Source organism: Podarcis pityusensis (assembly GCF_964106645.2).
Source record: "Podarcis pityusensis genome assembly, chromosome: Z".
Taxonomy (NCBI): domain Eukaryota; kingdom Metazoa; phylum Chordata; class Lepidosauria; order Squamata; family Lacertidae; genus Podarcis; species Podarcis pityusensis.
Genome location: NC_138044.1, coordinates 16541661 through 16567352, shown reverse-complemented (window position 1 = coordinate 16567352; position 25692 = coordinate 16541661). Strand labels below are relative to the sequence as shown.

At 43.9% G+C, this 25692-nt stretch overlaps 1 protein-coding gene across 4 annotated transcripts in view; it reads right to left on the bottom strand.

Annotated features, from left to right (window-relative positions):
- Positions 1–246: 246 nt before the first annotated feature.
- LRRC8A (leucine rich repeat containing 8 VRAC subunit A) overlaps positions 247–25692 on the bottom strand; it is a 39538-nt gene continuing 14092 nt past the window's right edge. For 3 of the 4 annotated variants that reach the window (XM_080989787.1, XM_080989788.1, XM_080989789.1), the window contains 2 exons: positions 10510–12673; positions 247–3070 (listed from right to left, as the gene is read on the bottom strand). In XM_080989787.1, coding sequence (XP_080845913.1) covers positions 2795–3070; positions 10510–12666 — 2433 coding nt within the window. In that variant the 5' untranslated portion in view covers positions 12667–12673 and the 3' untranslated portion in view covers positions 247–2794. The remainder of the gene's footprint in view (positions 3071–10509; positions 12674–25692) is intronic. The other variant, XR_013981398.1, reaches the window with a different exon arrangement.

The window sequence follows — 25692 nt, the reverse complement described above, 5'->3', positions numbered from 1 at the left end:
GGATGTTGATAGGATAAGGCTGTCAGTGCCACCATCAGAGGCAGCATTGCCCCTGAATACCAGTTCCTGGGAATCACAAGTGGGGAGAGTGTTGCTGCCAGAGCTCAGGTCATGCTTGGGGCATCTGGTTGGCCACTGTGAGAACAAGATGCTGGACTGGATGGGCTCCTCTTGGCCTGATTCAGTAGGATTCTTCCAGCTGGTGTGCGTGTGTATTAAACAAACATATAAAAAGAGAGTCTTCCATAAGGTTTCCATGTAGCTTTATTTAGACATTGACAATACCTGGTTAACATTGGTTGGGTTTGGTTATTTGATTTTGATTTTTCTGTGTGTGTCCTCAGCATTGCTAAATTGCGTGCAGGTCTTTTTCCTATGACGTCAGACGCAGACAGGAAGCTAGCAGTATATTTTATTCTTTCTCTTCACTGCCAGAAACATCCAAGGAGGGGAGATTTTCGAACGTGCATACACACGAACATTTGTCTGAAACCAACACCATCCTGGCATCTCAGTAAAAAGCAAAACAACTGTCTGAAATAAATGACGGTACGTTAAGATTTGCAGTACCTGTTTTGCAATAGATCACTAGCTGTTAAATGGTTTACTTTTCCAATAGATAGGTATATTAAACCAGCTTAGATGCTTGTATTAGACCCCAAGAATTAAAATTTAAGTATCGTTGGAGATGTTTGAACAGAGGTTGGATGGCTAGCTGTTGGAGATTCTTTACCTGTGACTCCTGCATTGCAGGGGGTTGGACTAGATGACCTTTGGGTCCCTTTCCAACCCTACAACTATATGATTCTGTGAAAGCCTTGGCCAACCTGGTGAGCTCCAGATGTTGCTGAACTACAACTACAACTGATAGCCTTAACAAAACACCTGGAGGTTGTAATCTTGGCAAAGCCTGTATTAAACAGTAGTGCAAATTTTACTTTTCTTCTATACGTGTTCCTTGCTCCCCAGAGCAAGACTTCTGCAATAAAAATGAGGGTGGAGGGAAGAGTCCACCCTGGGAGGCATTTTATGCTCTTCCTTTTAACACTGAAGAGGGAAGTAGAAAAACGGGGGGGGGGGGGGAGAGAGAGAGAGACTCCGCTACGTTTGCAGAGAAGGGGAACCAGGCCTCTTGCCCCATGGAATGACAACTCGGATAAAAGAGGCAAGTATCAATGCTATCTCCATGGGAGCTAGCAAAATAATATAAAAAATTAAAACACAGACCAGCTGCTATAAAAATAGTAAGGAGAGAGGGGAGAAGAAATTGGTTTTTTATATCTCATGGAAGTTGTTTTTTATATCTCATGGAAGATGTTGGCAGCACCTAAGGGAGGGAGGGGAGAACAAGGACCTACATCAGCCTTCCCCAACTTGGGGGCTTCCAGATGTTTGGAGTGCAATTCCCATTAGCTCATGCTAGCTGTGGCTGATGGGAACTATAGCTCAAAACATCTGGAAGGCACTAGGCAAGGAGGAGGCTGAAGAGTATAGAGGATAGCTGGCTTGTTCCTTTTTATCAAGGATGGAGAACCTGTGACGTTCCAGATGTTCATTGACTACAACTCGCATCATCCCTGATTACTGGTCATTCTGGCGTGGAGGGGAAGTGATGGGAGCTCAGTAAAGTTGTGGGGGGGGGGAGCACAGGTTCCCCACTCCTGCTTTTTAGAGTTTTAATGCCCACTGCCCATGCTTTGTGATAAAAAAGGGATGCTTTGAATTGACATGTTTTGAATTCCAGTGTTTTGAGCGAAAAGGAACATCCGAATGTATGCCTTCCCTGCCTTCCCTACGTAGTCAAAAACAGCAGTACTGTGGTTTTGCCAACTGAAAATAATTTTGCAGATTGTCTCCTTAGCTTTTGGGCATGAGATTCCAATAATACATTCTCATATATATATCTCCCCACTTAAGCCATACTTGCCACTCTTGAAACACAACCCCACCCGGAGGCAGATGTAACGCCGGATTCAAGCAGGAAGAGATTCAGATGTGGGAACATCCTACTATCAGGCCACCACATGGCGGCAGTAGGGGATTTTTTAATTGAAGGTTTTAAAAGGAAAGTAAAATTCCGCATGTAGTGATCAAGAGGTAAAATGACCGAAGACAGAAACGACCAACAACGTCAGCATGAAACAGAGAAATTAAGAAGTCCTTTCCTATTAGCTCCTCTGAAATCATCCAGACTGATGAGTCAACAGTTAATAAATCAGTGTGTGCAATAAAAAGCTAGTGTCACGATGTGTGGCCAAAGGCCAAACACAGTTCCTATCCTTGATTGTACAACGGTAAAACACCCGGTTCCTGGACAGCCCTCACAGAGATACCATAGCAGCAGGCGGTTTGGACAGGATCAATAGGTCCCACTCATTCACTCCCCCACCCCACCCCACCCCACCAGCTTGGATGCCAGCCAGCTCCTCCCGACACTCGCAACAACTCAGTGCAAGAGTTCTAGAGTTCCGTTTCCTGGTCGGTCACAGCGGCTGCATTCAACTTCCTATGCCGTACAAACCACAAACTCTCGTTTGTAGCCACAGTCCTCACCTTGGACCACCACCACCTCCGCAATTCCGAAGGAAAATAGCAACCTCCTCTCCCACCTCCTCAAGACGGTCCTTGGGCAGGGTGTCCTTGGCTAGTCTGTTTTGGCTCGGGTTTTCTTGGGTAACAGAACATGGGGACAAGGTTGCCTGAGGGGCTCCCCATACCCGCGCCCCCTGGCTGTTTTGGCCTGAGGTGTTGGGTTTCCTTCCTCCTCTCCCCACCTCCTCTTCTGTGGAGACTCTCAGGCTTGCTCCTTGTCAGCCCTCCATAGCCGTTCCTTGACTTCCAGTGGCAAAGTGTTAAGGAGGTCCTCCTCCACCACCAGCCCGCTGCGCTTCAGCAAGGGGCAATCGCCCAGCTCCACCGGCAGGCACTCCAGGCGGTTCCCCCGCAGTTCAATCTGAGACAGCTTCGTCAGCTCACCCACTCGGGAAGGCAGCGACTGCAGGACGTTGTTGCCCAGGTTCAAAGTCCGAAGCTTCCTGCACTGGAAGAGCTCTGCTGGGAGGTTCTCAATCTGGGAGAGGAAAAAGGAGAAAAGTTGTTATTATTATTATCATCATCATCATCATCATCAATTTATATAAAACATTCTTCCCTGAGATCTTATGATGAAGGGCGTTATATAAAATCTAGTAAATAAACAAAAAAAATAAATGCCTAGGTGGCTTCTAAATCCGTTTACAACTACAGTCATACCTCGGGTTAAATACGCTTCAGGTTGAGAGCTTTTGGGTTGCGTTCCGCAGCGACCCGGATGTAACGGAGCGCGTTACTTCTGGGTTTCGCCGCTCGCGCATGCGCAGACAGTCAAAATGATGTCACACACATGCGCGGAAGTGGCGAATCGCGGGTTGCGTTCACTTCAGGATGCGAAGAGGGATCCAGAATGGATCCCGTTCGTATCCAGAGGTACCACTGTACTGTAACTGAGAGAAGGGCTGAGCGATTGACATTTAGAATGTAAAGCCTGTGTTTGCAAGACAACCCTGAGAGAAGGGTGGAATGGCATGTATACTGGAGTTATTGCTATAGCTGTTGAGGAAGCAGGAGGGAAAGAAGGAAAAGGAAATTGCTATGCCTCATGATTAAACCAGTATAAGCCAGCAGAATAAATATGGACCTAACAACCCCTTTGCCATATATGAAAGATTGTCATATATGGACATAACTGCCCATTGGCTTATTCTTCGCTTGAATAAGTGTGTAAATACTGCTGTTTGAAAGACTTGGGCAAAAGATTCCTGCACTTCAGGGGGTTGGACTAGATGATCCCTTGGGATCCTTTCCAACTCTACAACTGGTTCTATGGGTCACAACACATAGCAATGCTTTTAATAAAGATGTCCTGTTTGGGGGCCTGGATTATTTTGGCCATCCAAACTGAACCCATGGGATTTTTTGTGGTGGGGCAGGGGACTTCCAATGCTTTCCCTGGACTACCTCACAGGGTTGTTGGGAATATAAAATGGGGAGAACTACGCTTGCCACCTCGAGATCCCGAGAGAAAGAAATGTGAGATATAAATGCAATGAATAAGTAAATATCAGGAAGGCGCAAGACACTTTAGAGCCCATAATCTAGTGGCAGACACATGCTTGGTATAGATGTCTCCTAACACTCTGTCGCTATGCTCCCCATATGTGAGTTGTTTCAGTTTATCCAGGTGCACTGTAGGGCTAAGAATTGCCATGCTTCTGCAGAAGCATTTCCCAAACGGGGAGCTGCAAAGCCTGCACAAGCAGTCATGGGATTTATAAGAAAACCCCAAATAATGGGTGCTTTTAATCCTTAACTTGTATAATGAACAAACTCTGTACAGCTTTTTGTTTTGTTGGGCATATTGTGATGCTGCATTGTGACTGGACTTCAGAAAGGCTTGAGCCTTATGCTCCAACACTCAGTTACCACTTTCTGGAGGCAGACCTGGCAGTTCGTCAGAAGGTGACCATGCAAGCAGTTGTTCTGAGTGACTAGGACAGCTTCTCTCTGATGGGCAGGCGCTGAATACATAATACCTTTGCCCTATGCATCAGTAATGATCTGAGGTTCCATCTCCTGCCAGTCAGTCCCTACAGTGACCTCCCCGTTGGCAAAATGACAGCTTAGCCATTCGACTGACACTTGCAAAAGTTGACTTTATTGTGATTAAAACTACTATCAATGGCCATAGTTCGTTCTATCCAAAAACCGGCATGTTTTTAGGGTAAGCATTTACAGCTTACGAAGCAATATCCTGCAATCGGATGGTTGGCATTCTTACATTCCCATAAACAAAACATACCCGGGTAGCTAGAATGCTGTTGCATGATTTACCCATTTTTAGTTTATTGCTGTTTTTAATTTATTGAAGGTGTTAACAAATTTTGGTGGGGGGTTGTGTGTTTTTTACCAACAATTTTATTGTTTTATCTTTTTTTGTAAATTGCTTTGAGGTTTCTTTACAATCAAGCAGTGTATAGGCTTTTTTAAAAAAATTAAGTGTGAATAACTTTGTCACAACTGCAGAGATTTCACCAGATCCCACATTAAGCAAGGCATTAAGTGAATTTTTGCTCGGATGCTTCGAGTAACCATTATAAAACAGCAATGGAGCAGTTATAATGCATGAAAACGATGACTGCTGAAAACGAAGGTCTAAAATTCACTTGAGATCTGGTTAGCCATGGGGGAGAGGAAGGGGCAGCTGTACTGATCCAGAAAAGCTCTGATGTTCAGCCAAGCAAGTCTTCCTCTGCAGGCAAATATGCTCTTGATTCAAACAGTTCTTTAACTCTTGGACCACAGAAATATCTTCTGGGAGATCCTGCCATGACACTGCTGCGGCTAACTAAGATCTGCCCTCGAGAAATCACTCTCTATTAATAAACAGTGTTCCTAAGAAAACAAAACCACACTAGAAAACAGGAAGCATCTTGTTCAGGGTGGAGAAGCAGGGGAACTTGTTAATTTATCCACCGTAGCCATGGCTCTCCAACTTGCATCCTTTGTTGTCATAGAGCTAATGAGATCAACACATTATTTCCAAGAAAACAAAAACCAAGAAGCCATAACAGGTGATGGGACCCAGCCCTGCTTCTTGGCTTCTTATAAGCTAGCTACTGAGGATGAGGGATGTTTCCAGACCGTCAGTATTTCACAGGAGGGAATCAACGACATACATTGAAACATAGGTTTTTGTGCTATTAAGGAGAGGGAAGGAGCTCAATGGTAGACCATTTGCTTTGCACGTAGAAGGTCCTAGTTATGAAGTAGCTTCCTATGTAATTCAAGTGTTTATTCAGAGTATGAGGACTTTTAAGGGAAAAGGCACTTGTAGTAGAGCACTTGCTTTTCAGGAAAAAACTCCTAGGTCCAGTCCCTAGCAGCACCCCCAGGTAGGCTTGGGAAAAATACCACTTTAAATGTATAGTGCAGATGAGGCTTTAGGGAGGAGCCAGCTTAAAGAGAGGTGGGCAAGCGAACTGCTTCTAGACTTCCTTCTACACTAGTACAACAGACTAAGAACATAAGAAGAGCCAGGTGGATCAGGCCAATGGTCCACTCGTCCAACATCCTGTTCTCATAGTGGCCAACCATATTTCTCTTCAAGGCAACCTTCAGAGCAAAGGCTTGGGAGGCAAGAAAGGGAGAGAAATCAATACTTAATTAAGCATGCAGCCAGCCATGTTGACCCATTTGGTGAGGAGGGGCTCAACACAGCAGTAATACCAATGCCTTTGTTCAAACCTACTATATGCAGAAACAAAAGAGAACAGAAAAAAAAACCCACCAACGAGCTGGCTTTGTCTTCAGAGAGTGGATGCTTAAAAAATTAGAAAAAATAGCAGCTTGGGGAGGGAGAGAAAGAAAAAAGGTTGCAGATGCAGATGGTAACAGTCCTGCCTGCATGATGGAAGTCTTAATTTAGTGATTCAGGAAGCTCTTTGCAGACTAAATAAGTGAGTTTATGCCAAGTGCAGAAAGCTCTCAGGTTGCACCAAAAGTATACTGGAATGAAAGGAGTAATTGATGCTCTCCAACTCTGAAAATAGAACGAAAGGAAAAAGCCCAGCAGTTATTGGGATCCGTCTCGGAACGCCTAGATCCTTTGCAAGGCAAAGATGCAAAAGAAAAAATGCGGCAGACCTTTACACATTACTGAAACTGGAAACTGTTTGCCACCAAATGGTATGTGCAGCATTAAGGGAAGCCAAATTGCTAAGTATTACCAAGTGGTGGAAAGGTTGGGTTGGTTCTCTGTCCCTTAAGAGATGCAGTGAGAGATCCTTGGAGCATGGAATCTGTCTTCTTGTGCTGTAGCTCAGTGGCAGAACACCTGTTTTACACGTAGAATGGTCCCAGGTTCAATCCCCAAAGGCATGTCTAGGTAAGGCTGGGAAGGTTCCCTGCCTGAAACCCTGAACAGCTGCTACCGATCACTATTGACAATACTGAGCTAGATGGACCAAGGATGTGACTCAGGCAACTTCTGGCATTCCTATTTAATTCAGCCCTTTATACAGTGGTGCCTCGCAAGACGAAATTAATTCGTTCTGCGAGTTTTTTCGTCTTGCGATTTTTTCGTCTTGCGAAGCACGGTTTCCCATAGGGTATTAACGGTTTTAAGAAAAAGGAAACAAACTTGCAAGACGTTTTCGTTTTTCGTCTTGCGAAGCAAGCCCATAGGGCAATTCGTCTTGCGAAGCAACTCAAAAAACGAAAAACTCTTTCGTCTTGCGAGTTTTTCGTCTTGCGAGGCATTCGTCTTACGAGGTACCACTGTATTCAGAACTATGAGAACTAGAATCTTACTTATTTTTTTAGGGAAAGGGTCATGCTGGTAAAAACAACAACACCCTTTTCTGAAAAGCTTAGAGAGCTTCTACATGATAGTATAGACAATACGGTAGTAGTGGTAGTAGTAGTAATAATACCTTGCCCATCTAGCTGGGTTTCCCCAGCCACTCTGGGCGGCTTACAATACATCTAAAAACACAGTAAAACATCAAACATATAAAACTTCCTGATACAGGGCTTCCTTCTAAAAGTTGTGTAATCTCCTTGACATCTGATGGGAGGGTGCCACTGCCGATAAGGCCCTCAGTGTCCAGTTTGAGCAATGAGAGTAGAGGCAGTCCTTCAGGTATGTTGGACCAAGGCCAAAGCACCAACACTTTGAAATGCGCTCAGAAACATACTGGAAGCCACATTCTGGAACTGGTATAGTTTCTGGGTCACCTTCAAAGGTAGCCCCCACGTAGAGTGCATTGCAGTAGTCCAAGTGGGAGATAACCAGGGCATGCACCACTCTGGCGAGACAGTTTGCGGACAGGTAGGGCCTCAGTGGGCGTACCAGATGGCGCTGTACCTCTATGGACAGCTGTGACAAATGACTCCCAGGCTGCGCTGGTCCTTCAGGGGCACAGTTACCCCGTTCAGGACCAAGGAGTCCCCCATGGCTGGCCAGCCCATGTCCCCCCAAAACAGTAAATCTGCCTTGTCATGATTCAACCCCAATCTGTTAAACGCCATCCATCCTCCAATCGTTAGCTGAACCAGGGGTCTGAGTCAATATAAGGTAACATCCTGTGTGCCTTTTGGGGGGGGGGGGAAGCACAGCAGTCTAGGGCAGAGCTGCTCTGATAAATCATACACTATTTAGGGTAAGCCCCCGGGGCCCAGTAGGTTCATCAAAGCACAGCATTTGGCTTCTGCAGTGATAGGCAAATACTGTGAAAACAATGGTTGAGTGCTGGGCAAATACTGATAATAATGGCTCAGTGCTAGGCAAATACTCCAAGAATGAATGGTCATGTTGCACCCCCCTGTAAGTAGCATTCCTCCGCTTTGTATTTTAAGCTCCACAAGCAAGTCCACACCCAAAGGGTACACAGTGCCTGTGTGCAGAACAGTCAATCAGAAGAACAAAAAACAGGTCTTTGCTACTGCAACAATTACGGAAGAAATCAAGCCGTCAACAGCCGATTCAGTCAGGAAAGTTTCATGTCGACATGGTTGGGGTGATGGTGCAGAAGATGACAGAGGAGACAGGACCAAAAAACGTGCCCTGTCCATTGATGTTGATGTAGAAATTTGATTAGACATTAGATACAGATTTTGCTTTTGTTTCAATGTTAATTGCATTTAACTTTTAGACAGAATGCATCAAATGAATAATTCCTGTGTGCCTGCATTTTGCAACCCTCATGCTTTCCTTTCCAAGATATAAACATGTAATCTTTTCTGATCCTAAAAGTGGCACAAATGGCCAGCCAGGATGTTTTCTTAATGTTAACACTAGGGTGTAAATTCAGCATCTCCTTGAAGCTCCTGGAGAGGTCTGGAGAGTGGCACCACAAGAATGGGCCTTTTCTGTAGTTGCTCTCCGTTTGTGGAATGCTCTCCCCAGGGAGGTTCGCTGGCGCTTTCATTTAGGCACCAGACAAAAAAGGTTCTTTAACCTCTTTGGCTGATTGTCATCAGATGCCCATTTAAATGTGCTGTGGAAGGGGGAGCATATTGGTTTGTTTCTGTTCTTATTTTTATTGTGTGTTTTGTGTTTTTTATACTGTAATTTTATGTTGTGAACCGCCCTGAGATCTACAGGTATAGGGTGGTATTGTGATAGGAATTTTGAGGTCTTAGATATATGTTAAATGTTCAAAAGTGTACCAACCAAGCACATACATAGATCAGCACAGGAAGACCGACCTAGAACCATTTTGATTCCCAAACTGTCCCAAACTGACCAAATGTTTTCTCTGCAAGGTCAAAGGAAAAAGGAAAAACCTCCCCATTGTCTTCCTTCACAAATCCTGTCTTAAGGGTATGTCTGTGTTTGAATAGGGTGTGGGCCTGTGACATGGCCCAGGAACTAAGTATTTATCATTACAAAAGACTGGCCAGGCTCCCCAGGCAATCCAATCAAGTAACCTGCCAGACAGGAGATAAACAACGACAGGAGAAAAACAACATTCAAATTTCTGTTTAGACCGCCTTTTCTGTAATGTAGGTATGATGTATCTGAGTAGTGGTCTTAGGTTGCACCCCTTCTGTGATGTATGTATGATGTTTCTGGGGTTGGTCTTGATCTACAGGGTCAGAATTTCAAAAGTCTTTTTAAGCCTTGCGTGCCATTTTTCGGGGTTCCTCCTCTCTCCTGCGGGTGAGGGGAGCACCCTGTTGCAACAGATCAATAAAGATCAAGCTTACTAGCTGCTTTGCTTCTCAATATTCTCTGGTTGGCCTCTGTTATTCTCTCCTACCAATAGGGAACCTATGTAAGGACTCTATATGGGCTCTTGGATACCCCATAAGGGAAATGGACAATTTTTGTTTACAACAGTATACAAATTTAATAAATCAAGGAAGCAAACAAACAAGTAAAATTTTAAAAGTATGATAGTTGAGGCCAAATGGCTTGGGAAACTTGGGAAGTTGTTATCAGTATGGAGCAATGCATGTTTACGTCCCATAATAACCGGTAACCTTTCTTGATGTATGTAGAATGTAGAATGTAGATGTTTTGAAGTTTTTTGACCCTTGGTGTGGTGTGTTTGAAATCCCTATGTAAGTTCAAGGCAGTCCTCCCTAATTGGCAGCTTGTTCAGAACAACCATCAGAAGAATGCGCCCTAGCCCAATCCATGCATGCAGAGCTCCTTTGGTCTAGTCAATCTTAACTAGAATCTAACATGGCAGAAATGACTCTGCCATAACCCACCTGTTGTAGCCTAGTTGTAGCCTAGAGAAGCAAACTTACGCCATGTAGCTAACACAGCTCTGCCCTTCAGTAGGGAGGAACAGCCAGGAGGCTGCCACTGCCACTGCCACCGCCTGACATCATCTGCCACCTGAGGCAGTCGCCTCACCTTGCCTATGGTAGGGCCTGCCCTGTACAAAAGATATTGGGAGACCACTCCCAGCCCAAATATCTTCTGTGCCCCCCGCACCACATTCAATCCCCTTCTCTTACCCTGTTAGCTGTGACAGCCAGGTTCTGCAGATTTTGCAACAGCCTGATGTCTGCTGGTATCGAAGTCAAGAGGTTGTGGCTGAGATCTAAATACCGAAGCTTCCGGCAGTAGAAGAGCTGGGTGGGGATCTTCTCAATCTTGTTGCGGTTCAGGTAAAGGCGCTCCAGGTTGGTGAGGTTGCCGATCTGCATGGGGATGTAGGCAATGTGGTTGTACCACAGCTTAAGGCAAGTGAGGCGGTGCAAGTGCTGGAAGCTAATGATTTCCTCAACGGTTTTGAGGTTGTTGTCCTTGAGGTCAATCTCCTGGAGGTTCTGGAGGCTGAAGATGGAGTGGGGGATGCGCTCCAAGTCGCAGCGGATCAGCTCCAGCTCTGTTAGGTTAACCATCTTCTTGAGGCTATTGAGGACGATGAGCTTGGTGCCCTCATTGTTGATGGAGAGCTTCTGGAGGTGCACCCCGACATCTGTCACCACCTGGGGAAGCTTTGTCAGGTTGCTCTTCAGCCTCAGGACCTTGAGCCTCTTCAACTCCCTCAAGCCATCAATTACAATGTACCGGTTGTTCTCAGCACTTAAGTTCCCAGTCAGGTGGAGTTCTTCAAGAGTCTTCAAGCTGTAAATCCAAAGAGGGATCTCCTTGATGTCCGTGAACTTGATGTGCAAGGACTTCAAGTTCTCCCTCAAGAAGGCGAGGGCCGGGGCCTCTATCTTGGCCGCTGTATGGTACAGCCACAGTTCCTTGAGGCTGGTGAGCTGAGCGATGCTTGGTGGGATGGTGACATCAGGGATGAGCTCTAGCTTCAGGACCTCCAGTTCAAGGAGGTCAAAGACGGTGTCTGGGATGCCACTGAGCATGAAGAGGTGCAACTCCAGCTTCTCCTGAGAGTTTTTGGTGATCCTCTGGCGCAGCTTCTCCAAGGTCCATTCATTGTTGAGGTTCAGTTGCCGGAGTTTGTTCTCACTCACTTCGGAGAGGAAAACAGCAAAGCGTTTGGAGTAGAGGGGGTCATACTGGTCGATGAGGTGTAGCATGAAGGCAAAGTCATTTTTCACATCAGGGATGTCACTGTAGCTGCTCTCCTCCCGGATGGACTCAAAGGAGTACTTCTTGAGGGACCGCCGGAGCATCCACCAGAGGGTGTACATGCAGATCAAGCCATAGAAGATCACCAAGCTGATGTAGAAAGACGCCAAGATTTTGAAGAGGGTGGCAAGAGGATGAGCACAACGGTACATACGGTAGCCTGTCAGGCTCTCAATGTCCACCTTACAGTCCACATCAAAGGCGATGTTGCTGACATAATAGACGGTGTAGCAAATTATGAGGATGAACTTGATCACCTTGATGATGGTTTGCCTCATATAGAGGCGGTAGACAATGTCTCCTTCCTCCACATGTGTCCGGAACTTCTTGACCTTCTCAAAGAGTGCCTTGGCTTGCTCGCCTTCCTTCTTGTCCAGGACACCGTTCTCTGTCCGGTCCACAATTCCTTGCTCAATCCGAGATTTTGTCCGCTGTAGCATCGGGGCCGTGGCTTCCACATCCTCACTAACTGTGGAAGACTTCTTGTCCATGGAGCCATTCATCTTCCCGAAGGTGGGCTTGGGGTCACTCTCCTCCACCACGGTCTCAGAGAGGGCCCTTGTGGTCCATGGGGAGTCAAAACACTTGAGTAGGATGGAGACAAAATGCTCCAGCTTAGAGCTGGTCCGTGGGAACTTGAACCAGAAGTTACTGCAAGCCAAGAAGATCAGTGTATGCATTAGCACCAAGTAAGGGAAATACTTGGCAAACCAATGAAGGCAGTTTTCATAGCACACAGCATCCACGTAATTGTACTGGTGCCTGTCAAGTTCATATTTGATCCCCGTTGGCCCTGGCTCCATGGCTGCCACTAAGGAGGAGTTAAAATAACTTGTGTCCAGGCTTGCAGTTGGCCAGTCCCTGGAGGAATCGTTGCAAGCGTCTTTGGTGACCCATTTGCAAGGCAAGCAAATCATTTTGTCCTGGGTGACTTGCAGCGTCCCACCAAATACCGCAATCATCAGCATCACAATGGAGATATAGTCTGTAAAAACGTCCCACCACGGCTTTAGGATGCGGTACGCTGGCTGGGTATCGGCAAAGTAGCGCAATTCTGTGACCGGAATCATGGTTCACCTGGAAAGGGGGAAGGAGGACACAAAAACACAGAGGCAGGATGTTACCAACAAAGAACAGCACATTTCCAAACTGACTATGAGGTGGCAAGGGATACATTACAACAAAAGGATAGGTTTGAAATCATCGTACATTTAGTTCCAACAAAGATACATGCAGTCAATGGAACTGCACAAAAGAAGGAGATGGAGAGGCAGATTTTTCAGTCCAAGGGCAGCATTCCCTTTATATCAACTTTTGGGGGGGCCACATGCCAGAGGTGGGTGGGATAGAGGCAAAAGTGCCTAGAGAAACTAGCACTTTAAATATATAGTATAGAGGGGGCCTTCACTGTAAGGTTCTAGGGCAGGTTACAACATCTTCATCATCATCATCATTAAATTTTTATTCATTTTTCTTTTTCATTCATTGCATACATCTCAAATTCTTAACATTTACTATATATGCCTCCCTCCCTCCCTCCCCTCCAAGGCTTCCCTCAACTTCCGTTTCTGGTTTGTTTCTATTTTCACCCACTTTGTTATCTCTTAACAGAAAGTTATTAATAACATAACATCAAGCCTAAAAACATAAAAGTAACAGTAAATGCACCATCATATTTCACTATCTTCTAAACATTTTCTAATGCTAATAATGTGAATGTTTATTTAAATCCTGCCATCAAGTCTATTGACTTTCTTTGTTTCTGCAAATATAATATGAATGGTTCCCAATCTTTTTCGAAGTCTCTGTTGTCTTTTTCTCTTAAGTCTATCTGTCATTTTTGCCAGTTCCACATAGTTCATCAACATCTCTTCCCATTGTTCTTTAGTTGGTATTTCTCCAGTCTTCCAATTTTGTGCAGTCAACATTCTTGCTGCTGTAGTGGCATACATAAATAAAGTCCTCATTTCCCTTGGTATGTCTTGACCTAAAATACCTAACAGAAAGGCTTCTGGGTTTTTTTTACAAAAGTTATTTTCAACATTTTCTTCAATTCATTATATATCATTTCCCAGTAGGGTTTTACCTTTTTACAATCCCATCACATATGATAAAACGTACCTTCTGTTTCACATCTCCAACACCCTTTCTTTTCATTTTTATACATTTCTGCCAATTTAACCGGTGATACATATCATCTGTACATCATTTTCATATAGTTCTCTCTCAATAATATGCAATCTGTAAATTTCAAATTTACTTTCCACAATTTTATCCAGTCCTGAAATTGTATATTATGTCCTACATCTTGCGCCCATTTAATCATTACTGATTTTACTTCTTCATCTTTGGTCTCCCACTCCAAAAGAATATTATATGCCTTTTAAAATAATTTTGTATTTTCTTCTATCACTTCCCTTTGGAAGTTGAACACGGAATAGGAGAAGCCTTTTTTGTTATCCTCCTTAAAAATATCCTGTAATTGTCTATGAGGGTTACAACATTAAACCATAGTATCAAAAACAATTTAAAACAACTTGAAGTCATAAAAACAAGGTGGATCCTAAAAACAGACACAATAGGTATCAAAGGCCAGGGTACAGAGGAAGTTGTATAAAGGAGGTCCTAGGCACACCTCTGGGGGGAGAGAGTTCCATATCTTAGGTACCACCGCAGAAAGTTCCCTCTGCCAAGATGGCACCCACAGAGCCTCTGCGGGTGGAGGAACTACCAAGAAGGCCCTCTTTGCTGATCTCATCACCCAGGAGGATCTTGCAGGGAAGGAGGCAGTCTTTCAGATATTTGGGGCCAGAATTAACTTCGGCACATTCATTTTAACAGGTCTACTGCAAGTGTAGTCTTGTGGGATTCAACCCAAAGAACCAGAGGTTGTGGTTTTGGTTTTTTTATGTCCTCCTCCAAGAAGCAGGAAAACTGGTTGTTCCCAATGCAGAGAAATGTTGCGGAACACATTAACCAGCCGATTTTGTTCCAAGCATAGAGCCACTGAGATATGGTAACCTGCCTTGTGACTTTATGCAAAACTTTCACCTGGTATCTGCAAAACCACATTGAGAAGCAGAAGCAGAAGAAGACAGAGTGCAGTGCACATGTATAAATCACAAAGTTTTATGGTGGGGGCTTTGTGTGTGTGGACGCGAATGCATGCAAAGGAATAGGCACTAAGGATAAAGTCACTTGGGCCTCTGTGCAAGAAGCACTGTTCGTTTTCTTTCTAATTTCCGTGAGCTCAGCAAGCGGAAGGAAACGCAAAGGAGATGGGAATCAAAAGATTATTTCCTGGCTGTGGCCACTCCCACCTGGCAGTAGGCTCCTCTGCTAGGACTCAAGAGACAAAGGTTCACATGAGGGTAACCAGAAGCAGTCCACTCTGGAGTCACCAACCTTCCTGGGGCCCACAGCCACATCTGGATAAACTGGTGTGGGCATCGCACAGAGACACTGCAACCAAGCAAATGTCAAGACTCTGTTCCTGCATTGCAGGAGGTTGGCCTAGATGACCCGTGGGGTTCCTTCCAACTCTTCAATTCTGTGATTCTATCCTATTGTCTACAATATAATGCTTTATTTAAAAAAAAAAAAAAAATCTTTGGAGATATTTGCAACCCCCTCTTCAGTCAAAAAGGTTCCTGGACAGGTTTGCATACAATTGATTGAAACAAAACTGTCCCTCTTCACAAGATTACAATCGGCGGGGGTGGGGGATCATCCCTAAGATAGTTGGATGGCGTCTTGTACACACGCGTTCTGCAGTCAAGCTAGTGCCAAACATATTGCTCTGCTTTCCTTTGGGCCAAATCCGTGAAGCCAAGTGTCTTGTCTTTTGAGCAGCCCAGGACCTCCATACACACAGCCCAGGCTTGCACACAGGGGAGGCCACTTCAGTGCTGCTAATGCAGGAGTTCAACTTCACCTCCAGAGGTGCACTCCATTGTCCCTTGAGACAGAAGGATGCCAACAAGTACTCCTGCTAAGGACACCCATTAAAATTTATGGGCATGGCAAACTTAGGCCCAATGATTTCAATGGGCCCACTCAGAGAAGGACTATGGTTGGATATAAGCATAACTTTTTGTATACCACTCATGTATTTATATATTAAAGTATTTTGGAAATGCTTTTAATGAAAATGAATAAATAACCCACTCAATGGGTTCTCTCTCTCTCTCTCTCTCTCTCTTCCTAAGCAGATATGATGGTCCCATTATATTGATTGAAGCAATAAATCCCATATCCTGATCAAACATCCCCTATATACTACTGAAAAATGGCTGGGTTGGTCGTTTGCTCTGATGTTTGCTCTATCCTTACCCACATTCTGTTTGATGTCAGCTCTGCTTAACAACCTACCCACTTGAGACACTCAACAAATATCCCTTTGTAGCACTACTTGCTCACATTCACACACAATACTTCAAGGTCTGATCCACCAACGGAACCAATTAATTGAGCTTTGAGAAGCAATGCCAATTTTTCTAACAAAAACAAAATCTGCACAAGGTAATTTACGTCATAATTTTTTTTTTCTCATGCCCCAGAGGGGCAGAGAGGCTATGGCCCTCCAGATGTTGTTGGATGACAACTCCCATCATCCTTGACCTTTAGCCATGCTGATGGGGGCTGATGGGAGTTGAACATCTGGAGGGCCACAGATTTCCCTATTCTGGTCCTAAAGAGTGATCTAATTTAGCATGTTTATTTGACTTGTTTTTGATAAACAAAGCTAAAAAAAAAATCACTCTTGTTGATTTTTCTCTCCACCCCCCCATATATAAGTATGTGATCTGAAATGTTTTGAGAGGAAATACCGTAGTATACAGCACATATTTAAACTGTAGAAGTCGCTCCCACAGTAATGGCCACCAAACTGGATGGCTTTAAAAGAAGATTAGACAAATTCATGATGATGGAGGAGGAGGAGGAGGCTACCAACAGTGGCTAGCAGTGCTTGCCTCCATGGTCAGTAATGCTTCTCAACACTAGTTGCTGGAAACCATAGGAAGGAAGAGTGCTTGTGCTCAGGTCCCGCTTTCTGGTTTCGCATTGGGGCATCTAGCTGGCCACTGTGAGAACAGAATGTTGGACTAGATGGAGCTCTGGTCCAATCCAGCACATCTCTCCATATGGAAGTCTTCTGTGACAGCAGAACCTCCATGCCCAGGGGCAGCGTATCTATGAATACCAGATGATGGGAAACACAACTTGAGGTTTGCTGCTGGGACATCTGGTTGGCTACCATGAGAACAGGATGCTAAGCTAGATGGGCCCCCTTTGGCCTGATCCAGGAGGACCCTTCTCAGGTTCTTAAGTAAACAATGCTTAATGTTACACGATGAATATTGTTTTTATTGGAACACTTGTAAAAATTAGAAGATATTACTTAAATGATGCAAAGGTGTTAAGAAAAGAAGATGTAATACAGAGTTTTAGCAGACTAATAAATTTTAATTTTCCCAAGAACTGCACATTGTGTGCTGAGTCATATACTTGCCAGGGTTAATCAACCTGGGGGGAAAAATACAGTTTTGATACTGCCAAGCCGGTCTTACATCGTATCTGCAATTGGCCTCCATCCATTGTTATTGATGAGCTTATGAAACCGGGGGGTGGGGGTGGGGTTCCATTGCAAAAATGAAACCGTGGAAATTTTTCAAGCTGAAAAACTTTCCAAACCACATCCCAGGCTCTGAATGACAAGAGCTAGAACTATTAATTCTCTAATCATAAAAAGAGCCAATTTTGTGACGGTTCTCCATCAAGCTTTTGCCTTCTGGATTTTTTTATATGTTTTATAATATATTCCTTAACCACCCCTTCACCAAAAGATTCCAGGTTCATCGCACAAAAGTGTCAGTAAAAACCAATTCACTTTTTGCAAAGAGTTATTGCATTACACCCAACCCTTCCACTCCAATCAGCTCACATCAACAAGAAGAAACTTTGTTTTTCTAGTAGCACTGAACAAGACAATTTAAGAACAAACATAGTGTTATAAGAAAAAAAAACCTGCTCCTTTTCCCTTATGGGGTACCCAAGAGCCCATATAGAGTTATTTTGTAGGTTCTCTATCGGTAGGATAAAATAACAGAGACCAACCAGAGAATACTGAGAAGCAAAGCAACTAGTAAGCCTGATCTTTATTAACTGTTGCAACAGGGTGCTCCCCCACACGCAGGAGAGAGGAGGACCACCCAGAACAAAGGTGTGCTCGCCCTTATATAGATATTTTAAATTACGCGCCCTGGAGACCAAGACCACTCCCAGAAACAGCATACCTACATCACAGAAAAGGCGGTCTACAACGGAAATCTGAGTGCATTGTTTATCTCCTGTCTGGCAAGTTACCTGATTGCATTATCTGGGTTTTGGCCACTCTTTTGTTATTATAACTACTCAATTCCTGAATCTAGGCCACAGGTCACAAGCCTGTTCACATCTTGAATGTGCCCTTAAGACATGATTTGTGAGGACAGGACCTGTGAGGAAAGAGACAAGGGGGAGGTTTCCCACTTTGACCTTGCAGAGAAGTATTTGAGGTCAATTTGTTCAGGACCTTTTCTATGGGGTTTCAGACATGTGGTTTATATATACAGTTATGAACATTAATTTTTTTATATATGACCTTAAAATTATTATAACAATAGAAATGAATTTTAGAATGGGTGTGACTCTTTGGGGCTAGCAATAAATAGTTGTCTTACTGGCTAAGTTAGGTGTGGGGAACCTATGGTCCTGCAGATGCTGCTCAGCTACAACTCTCATCATCCTTGGCTGTTAGCTATCTTGGGCGGAAGGGAGCTGTAGTTCAGCAACATCTGGAGAGCCAAAGTTTCCCCACACCTGGATTCACCCCAACCCTCCAGAGAATATTTAGGCGAGTGGGGAGAATGAAAGGTCTGTTGTGCAAGCCGAAGTCATTCCACAAGTTTAATGACTTCACTGGAAGCAAAACAAATTGCTTTAGGGCCGGATTTTAGGGACTGAGCAAAGAGAGAGTGTACATGCCTGTAATAGCCTCTCCACTCAACAGCTGAAAAACAAAAATAGTACAGTACAGACAGCTCACCTTCACGTTTAAAGCACTCAAGCACACAAACACCTGCAGAATGCTTGAATCAGCACCTATGCAAGATACGGTGTGTATGCATGGGCTTGTTTTTCTGCCAGACAGAGAGGCAGGGGCAGATGATGGCCCTGACATTAAGCCATCTACAAGACAAGAGATCCTATAGGTAACCAAGAGGGAGGTTGCCAGCGCAACTTGTGCATGATGAGACACAGAAAAAAAGTTTCCCCTTTGCAGGGGTTGCTGAGATCCACTGACACAAGTGTAGGCACCTTATATGACAAGGATAAATCATGCATCAGACTGCGCATCTAAGCCATGTTCTAAACATTTTTAATTTGATGTCTCCTGCCCTGGGACCTTATGCTGAAGGATGAATAAGAAATCAAAATAAACAAATGCATGCACACGAAAGCTCATACCAATAACAAACTTAGTTAGTCTCTAATGTGCTACTGGAAGGAATTTTTTTATTTTGTTTCGACTACGGCAGACCAACACGGCTACCTACCTGTAATAAGAAATCAAAGACGCTGGTGATTATTATTAATTGTTGTTGTTGTTGTTGTTGAAATGGGCTACAAATGCTTAAAACAAACAGCTCAAGAAAGTGTGTGCCAAAAGACATTTCTTGCCTGGTGTGCAACTTGGGTCTACAAACAGTTTTAGTTCTAAAAACCGTCAGTGCTGGATTTGTTTCATTTGGCAAAGATTTTCCTATCTGACAGTTATCATGCAATGGCCGGGATATATTGGGTGTCTTGCTTTTTGAGCAATCATACAGAAATTCATTTCACCCAGCACAGTCCATCAGCCTCAGAAGCTAGCATTGCTGAAAAAGGGGTGTGGGGATGAGCTGCATAATGACTACAGGCAGGGCCTCCAGGTATGACAACAAGTTAAGGGATGGATGTGGATCCAGCAAAATTTTCCTCCGCCAGCAAAAAAGCAAGGCCCCCACCTCTCCAGCCCTCTGACATAGAGGCACTGCATGGCTTGTGTGATGTTGTTTTGCTAGATTTGAGATGACAACTGGATGGCAAAGAGTTCTCATTTCTGCTGGCTCACCCTGGCAACCGCAGTTCATTAAAGTGATGGCGGAGCAAAAGAGACAGAAAGATGGAACAAATACAAGCATCTTTCTTTTTTTTTGTGGGGGATACTTTGAGTACAAAGAGCCCAGAAAAAGTGATCACAGGTCCAAGCAGCAGAGAATACAAATGCCAAATGCTGCTTGAAAACCACACCTGATATACCCCTCTAGAAATATTAACAGAAGCTGCACCATCATCTATCTCCTGTTCCTTGGCAAAGCCAGGAGTGGACCCCAGTGAATTCCCTCTGCAGCCAAAGGAGCTATGAGGACAGGAAATCTGCAAAACCTTTTATTAATTAGACCCATGGGGGGTGGGGGTGGAAGATGACAAGGTCTTGCTTACTCAGAAAACATGCACTGAAGATACTTTAACTCAGACTAGTTATCCCAAACAAGCTTTTACAGTGCAGTCCTGATAAATGCCTACTCAAAAGTACCCTCCTGAGCTTCAAGGGATTTATTCTCAAGTATGGAATGGATGTCTATGACCACCTTGTAATAGCCAAAAGTGGTGAGGAATTTGTACCAACGTTTCATAAGAACACAGAAAGCTGCCTTACAGCAAGACAGGCCATCAAACCACTTAGCTCAGTGTTGTCTGCACTGACAGCCAGTGGCTTTTTAGGGTTTCTAGTGGGGCCTCCCCTAGTGTTACTTGGAAATACTGGGAATTAAAACATGGGACCTTAAACATGGGACCTTTAGCATGCAAGGCAGATGGTCTAGTACTGAGCTATGGCCCTTCCCCACACAGAACATGTATGGGAAGGATTTTGGGATTCTAATCCATATTACAGCCTGAATACAAAAGCAACGATGGTGGATACAGTAGTTTGTTATTTCATAAAAATTACATACCGCTTGATTGTAAAAAGAAAACCTCAAGGCAGTTTGCAAGAAAAAGGTAGTATGATAAAATTATCAATAAGAAACATTAACAACAATAATTTAAAGATTTCAGAAAATTAAAATAACAACATACTAAAAACATAGGAAAGCTCACATCAACTTTCTAAATATCTAGGTAGGTTTGCCTAAACAAAAATATTTTTAATAGGTGTCAAAAAATAGCCTGATATCTGTTGTAGATATAAGGATATCAACTATGGGTATCGCTGCCTATGGCAGATGCCTTCGCTGCACATGAAGCTGTGTTCTAGGGGGAAACAGAAAGTCACAAGTGGCTAGAATTACACAGCAAATACGTAAGTGCAAAATATTAACCACTGTAATATCCATTTTCTATAATGGTTTTAATTTTTGGCAGGCATCATTTTCACATTTACAAGTTTGTCTCTTTCAGCTATGAGGACCTTGAAGCCTCAAGACAAAACACTTTTGAATCAAGGGGGGGAAATGCCTACTAGCCTCAGGAAAACGTGCTATGGTCTGTCAACACCCCTGCAGAGAGCATGGTTTAAACCATGGGTAGGCAAACGAAGGCCCAGGGCCCAATCGCCTTCTAAATCCGGCCCGTGGACGATCCGGGAATCAGCGTGTTTTTACATGAGTAGAATGTGTCCTTTTATTTAAAATGCATCTTTGGGTTATTTGTGGAGCATAGGAATTCGTTCATTATTTTTTCCAAAATATAGTCCGGGCCCTGATATAGTCCAGTCTGAGGGACAGTGAACCAGCCCCCTGCTGAAAAAGTTTGCTGACCCCTGGTTTTAATAAAATGGGTACTGGCACTGAGAAGCCTATCAACAGAAACTAAAATCAGGAAACATGGTGACCTGCAATTGTTTTTAGGCTTCTGTAAAAGCCAGCAATATTTAAAGATAGGACAGCATTCAATATTTTGTACCACCATCTGAAGAGCCGGCAGCAAAGCATTTCCTGGCCTATTTGCAATCAATTTCCTCTCACACCTCCACATATTCCTTAATATAGCATCTTCAGATTCTCAAGGTCAAGAGAGTCATTAATATGTCTCTTCTTTTAATACAGCCAAGAAGTTACGTAAAAATCTATTCCAGTCACCGTTTCTATCCAAGGAAGGCCCAGATATGCCACTAGCCTATGCTGCATAGAACATACTTTTTTCTTCTTGTTTTTGATGTAATCTCATGTAGCCTCTGAAACATTTGATTCCGGACATCTGGACTTCTAAAATCTTTCATTGTGGCAGCACTCACACTTTGGAACTCCCTGCCAATTGACATCAGGCAGATTTCTTCATTGTACTCTTTTCCTTGCCCGCTAAAAAACACTTTGGTTTAGGCAAGCCAGCCCAGACCTGTAGCATGTTGACATGCATTTTAATCCATTTTTAGCTTATTGAAGGTTTTAAACAACTGTTTTTACAGACAAACACTTTGAGGTTGTTTTTACAACCAAGCAAATTTTTATGAAATATATAAATAATCCCTTGTTTAAATTTAATAGCTGGGTTACTTGTCCTCCCCACCTCCCTCAAGGGCCTAAAAATCTTAAAACTTTGACATCCAACAGAAATATTTACAGTGGTACCTCGGGTTACATACGCTTCAGGTTACATACGCTTCAGGTTACAGACTCCACTAACCTAGAAATAGTGCTTCAGGTTATGAACTTTGCTTCAGGATGAGAACAGAAATCGTGTTCCGGCGGCACGGCAGCAGCAGGATGCCCATTAGCTAAAGTGGTGCTTCAGGTTAAGAACAGTTTCAGGTTAAGTACGGACCTCCGGAATGAATCAAGTACTTAACCGGAGGTACCACTGTAATCAATCAAGTTTATGAGGCAACCAAATGCAGGCTACAGCCTGCCAAGGAGTGGGGTAACCATAAAAAAACTTGCCAAATAGTACAATACAAAAGTATACATTCACAGAAAAAAGAAACTTAAACCATTGTCCTCATAATGCTATTCTAAGCTGGGACATTACACAACCAATCGAGACAAACACAAGACTTAGCTGTCCTTTTCAGCAAAAAATTTTTTTCCTGTATTACGGTACTTTAAGTGGCCACAGGTTCTAAAATCTTCACGCATTTCCCCCCTGGAATTTCATACAGACTACAGTATTAATCAATCATCTTCGATCACCCGACTTCCACAAATACAGAAGACTTGTTCTCTAGCAATATTATTCTACCTGCCTCCCCTTCCAGAAAGTTAGCTTCTGTTGTCTGAAAACACAAAGGAAAGGGCGTCTCAGACATAGTCTCTTCCCCATGCTGTGTTTTTAAGACAGGAAAACTGAAGGGGTGGGAATCTACAGGTCTCGACTGCTTCAATATCCAGCCTTTTTAATCATTATTATGCAATATAATATTGCAATAGGCGGGAAGCTAACAGGAATCTTGCTTTTCTAGAAGTCATGCCCACAGCAAACTTCTCAAAAGCACCACCTGAAATCCTAAAAAAAAAGGGGGGGTGTGCGAACAAAGCTGCTTCTGTCCCGGCAGAGGAAGGAGGCCAATGAAAAACTCTCAGCCTCAAAAACTAGAGCAGTTACAAACAGATAGAGAGGGTGGGTGTAACTTTAGAAAAGAACTCTGCAATCTCTTTTGAGGAAAACTTCTCTTAGCAACAAGAGAGCTCAAAGAAAAGATGAAAAACAATGGGTGCATGTGGAAGTACCACAGCTAAGGCAAATCCCCAATCTTCTTGCAATAGTTTTGAGGGCAAATACAGGAGGAGGCATCCCAAAGGCTCACAAACAGCAGCATAGAAATGGGTTAAGATTTTTGGGTTCAAATTTGGGATGGGAGGCCATTAAGCAAAGTACCATTGTTACAACAGAGAGAAAATTATAAGAATATGAGGTAAAAAGGTAAAGGTAAAGGACCCCTGGACGGTTAAGTCCAGTCAAAGGCGACTATGGGGTTGCGGTGCTCATCTCGCTTCAGGCCGAGGGAACCGGCGTTTGTCCACAGACAGCTTTCTGGGTCATGTGGCCAGCATAACTAAACTGCTTCTGGCGCAATGGAACATCGTGATGGAAACGCCGTTTACCTTTCTGCTGCAGCAGTACCTATTTATCTATTTGCACTGGCGTGCTTTCGAACTGCTAGGTTGGCAGGAGCTGAGACAGAGCTGTGGGATGTGGGTGGTGCTGTGGTCTAAACCACTGAGCCTCTTGGGCTTGCTGATCAGAAGGTCAGCGGTTTGAATCCCCGCAACGGGGTGAGATCCTGTTGCTCTGTCATAAGAATATAAGATCCCTGCTGGATCAGGCCAATGGCCCGTCTACTCATAGAATCATGGAAACATGGAATTGTAGAGTTGGAAGAGACTCCAGGGATCATTTAGTCCAACTCCCTGCAATGCAGGAATCTCAACTAGACCATACATGACAGATGGCCATCCAACCTCTGCTTAAACACCTCCAAGAAAGGAGAGTCCATCACCTCTCATTGGAGTCTGTTCCACTGAACAGCTCTTACTGTCAGAAGGTTCTTCCTGATATTTAGTTAAAATCTATTTCCTTGTCACTTGAAGCCATAGGTTTGGATCCTACCCTCCAGAGCAGGAGAAAACAAATATGCTCTATATTCCATGTGACACCCTTTAGATATTTGAAGATGGCTATCATGTCTCCTCTCAGTCCCCTCATTTCTAGGCTAAACATACCCAACTCCCTCAGCATCTCTCATAAGGCTTAGTTTCCCGACCCTAAATCATCTCGGTTGCCCTCCTCTGCTGACAACTCATATTTCCCACCCTTCCTCCCAAAGGAGTCCAGGGTAGCAGACACAGCAATGATAACACATTAAAAAATAACCTGAAAATAGTTTTTAAACATTATCTCGAACCATTGGCCTTAGGGTTACCATACCTTTCAGCCATCAAAATCATGAATGTTTTAAAATTTCTCCCAAGAGTCAATATAGAGGGAGACAGGTGCACCTCACAAAGGAGGGCATTCCACAAATGGGGAGCCACCACTGAGAAGTCAATCATGGGTCAATGCCAATCTAGCAGCCCTCAGTGATGGTACCAAGAACAAGGCCTCCACCTGCCAATTGTTGGGTGCCCTTTTAGGTACTTGAGTGCCAAGCCATTTAGAGCTTTATATCTTGACCTTTGGTCCATGGACCTTTAGGTGGTCTGTGAACTGGGAGCAAAAAAGAAAAAGAAAACAGAGATTATTTTACCAATGGAATATAATTGCACTGATGGAAAATTTATTGTGTATGTGTTTATGTGCATTCTTCTGGGAAGAGGGCTGAAAGCTTTCATCAGACAACCCCCCCCCAAAAAAAAAGTTAAGAACCATTGCTATTTGCTAGTATATTCCACAGGCATTTTAGTTTAAGCTTGATTTTATAGTTTTAACTGATTTTTACCTTTTCTGCATCATGTTTCTTGTACACAGTTTATAGATTATTGACACTAAGTGGCAGATAAGTATTTTAAATAAAGAAATAAGTAGTATTAACACCCTGAATTGAGATCCTTAGTTCACTTTCAGGATGGCGGCACATGGTCCCATCAGAATGCCCCACTTTCCAGTCTAGCAGGTGCATTCTGCACTGGCGGCAGGCCCCCGCCCCCCATCTTCAAGGGAAGCCCTGCAGACAGCCATTACGGTAGTCCAATTTAACTAATTTATCCTCCTGACTCTGGCTGGGGACCCTGATATACAATGGAAGGAAAGGAGGGACCTCAATGGTAAAGGTAAAGGGACCCCTGACTATTAGGTCCAGTTGTAACCGACTCTGGGGTTGTGGCACTCATCTTGCTCTATAGGCCGACGGCATACAGCTTCTGGGTCATGTGGCCAGCATGACTAAGCCGCTTCTGGAGAACCAGAGCAGTGCACAGAAACGCCGGTTACCTTCCCGGTACCTATTTATCTACTTGCACTTTGACGTGCTTTTGAACTGCTAGGTTGGCAGGAGCAGGGACCGAACAATGGGAGCTCACCCCTTTGCAGGGATTCAAACCGCCGACCTTCCGATTGGCAAGTCCTAGGCTCTGTGG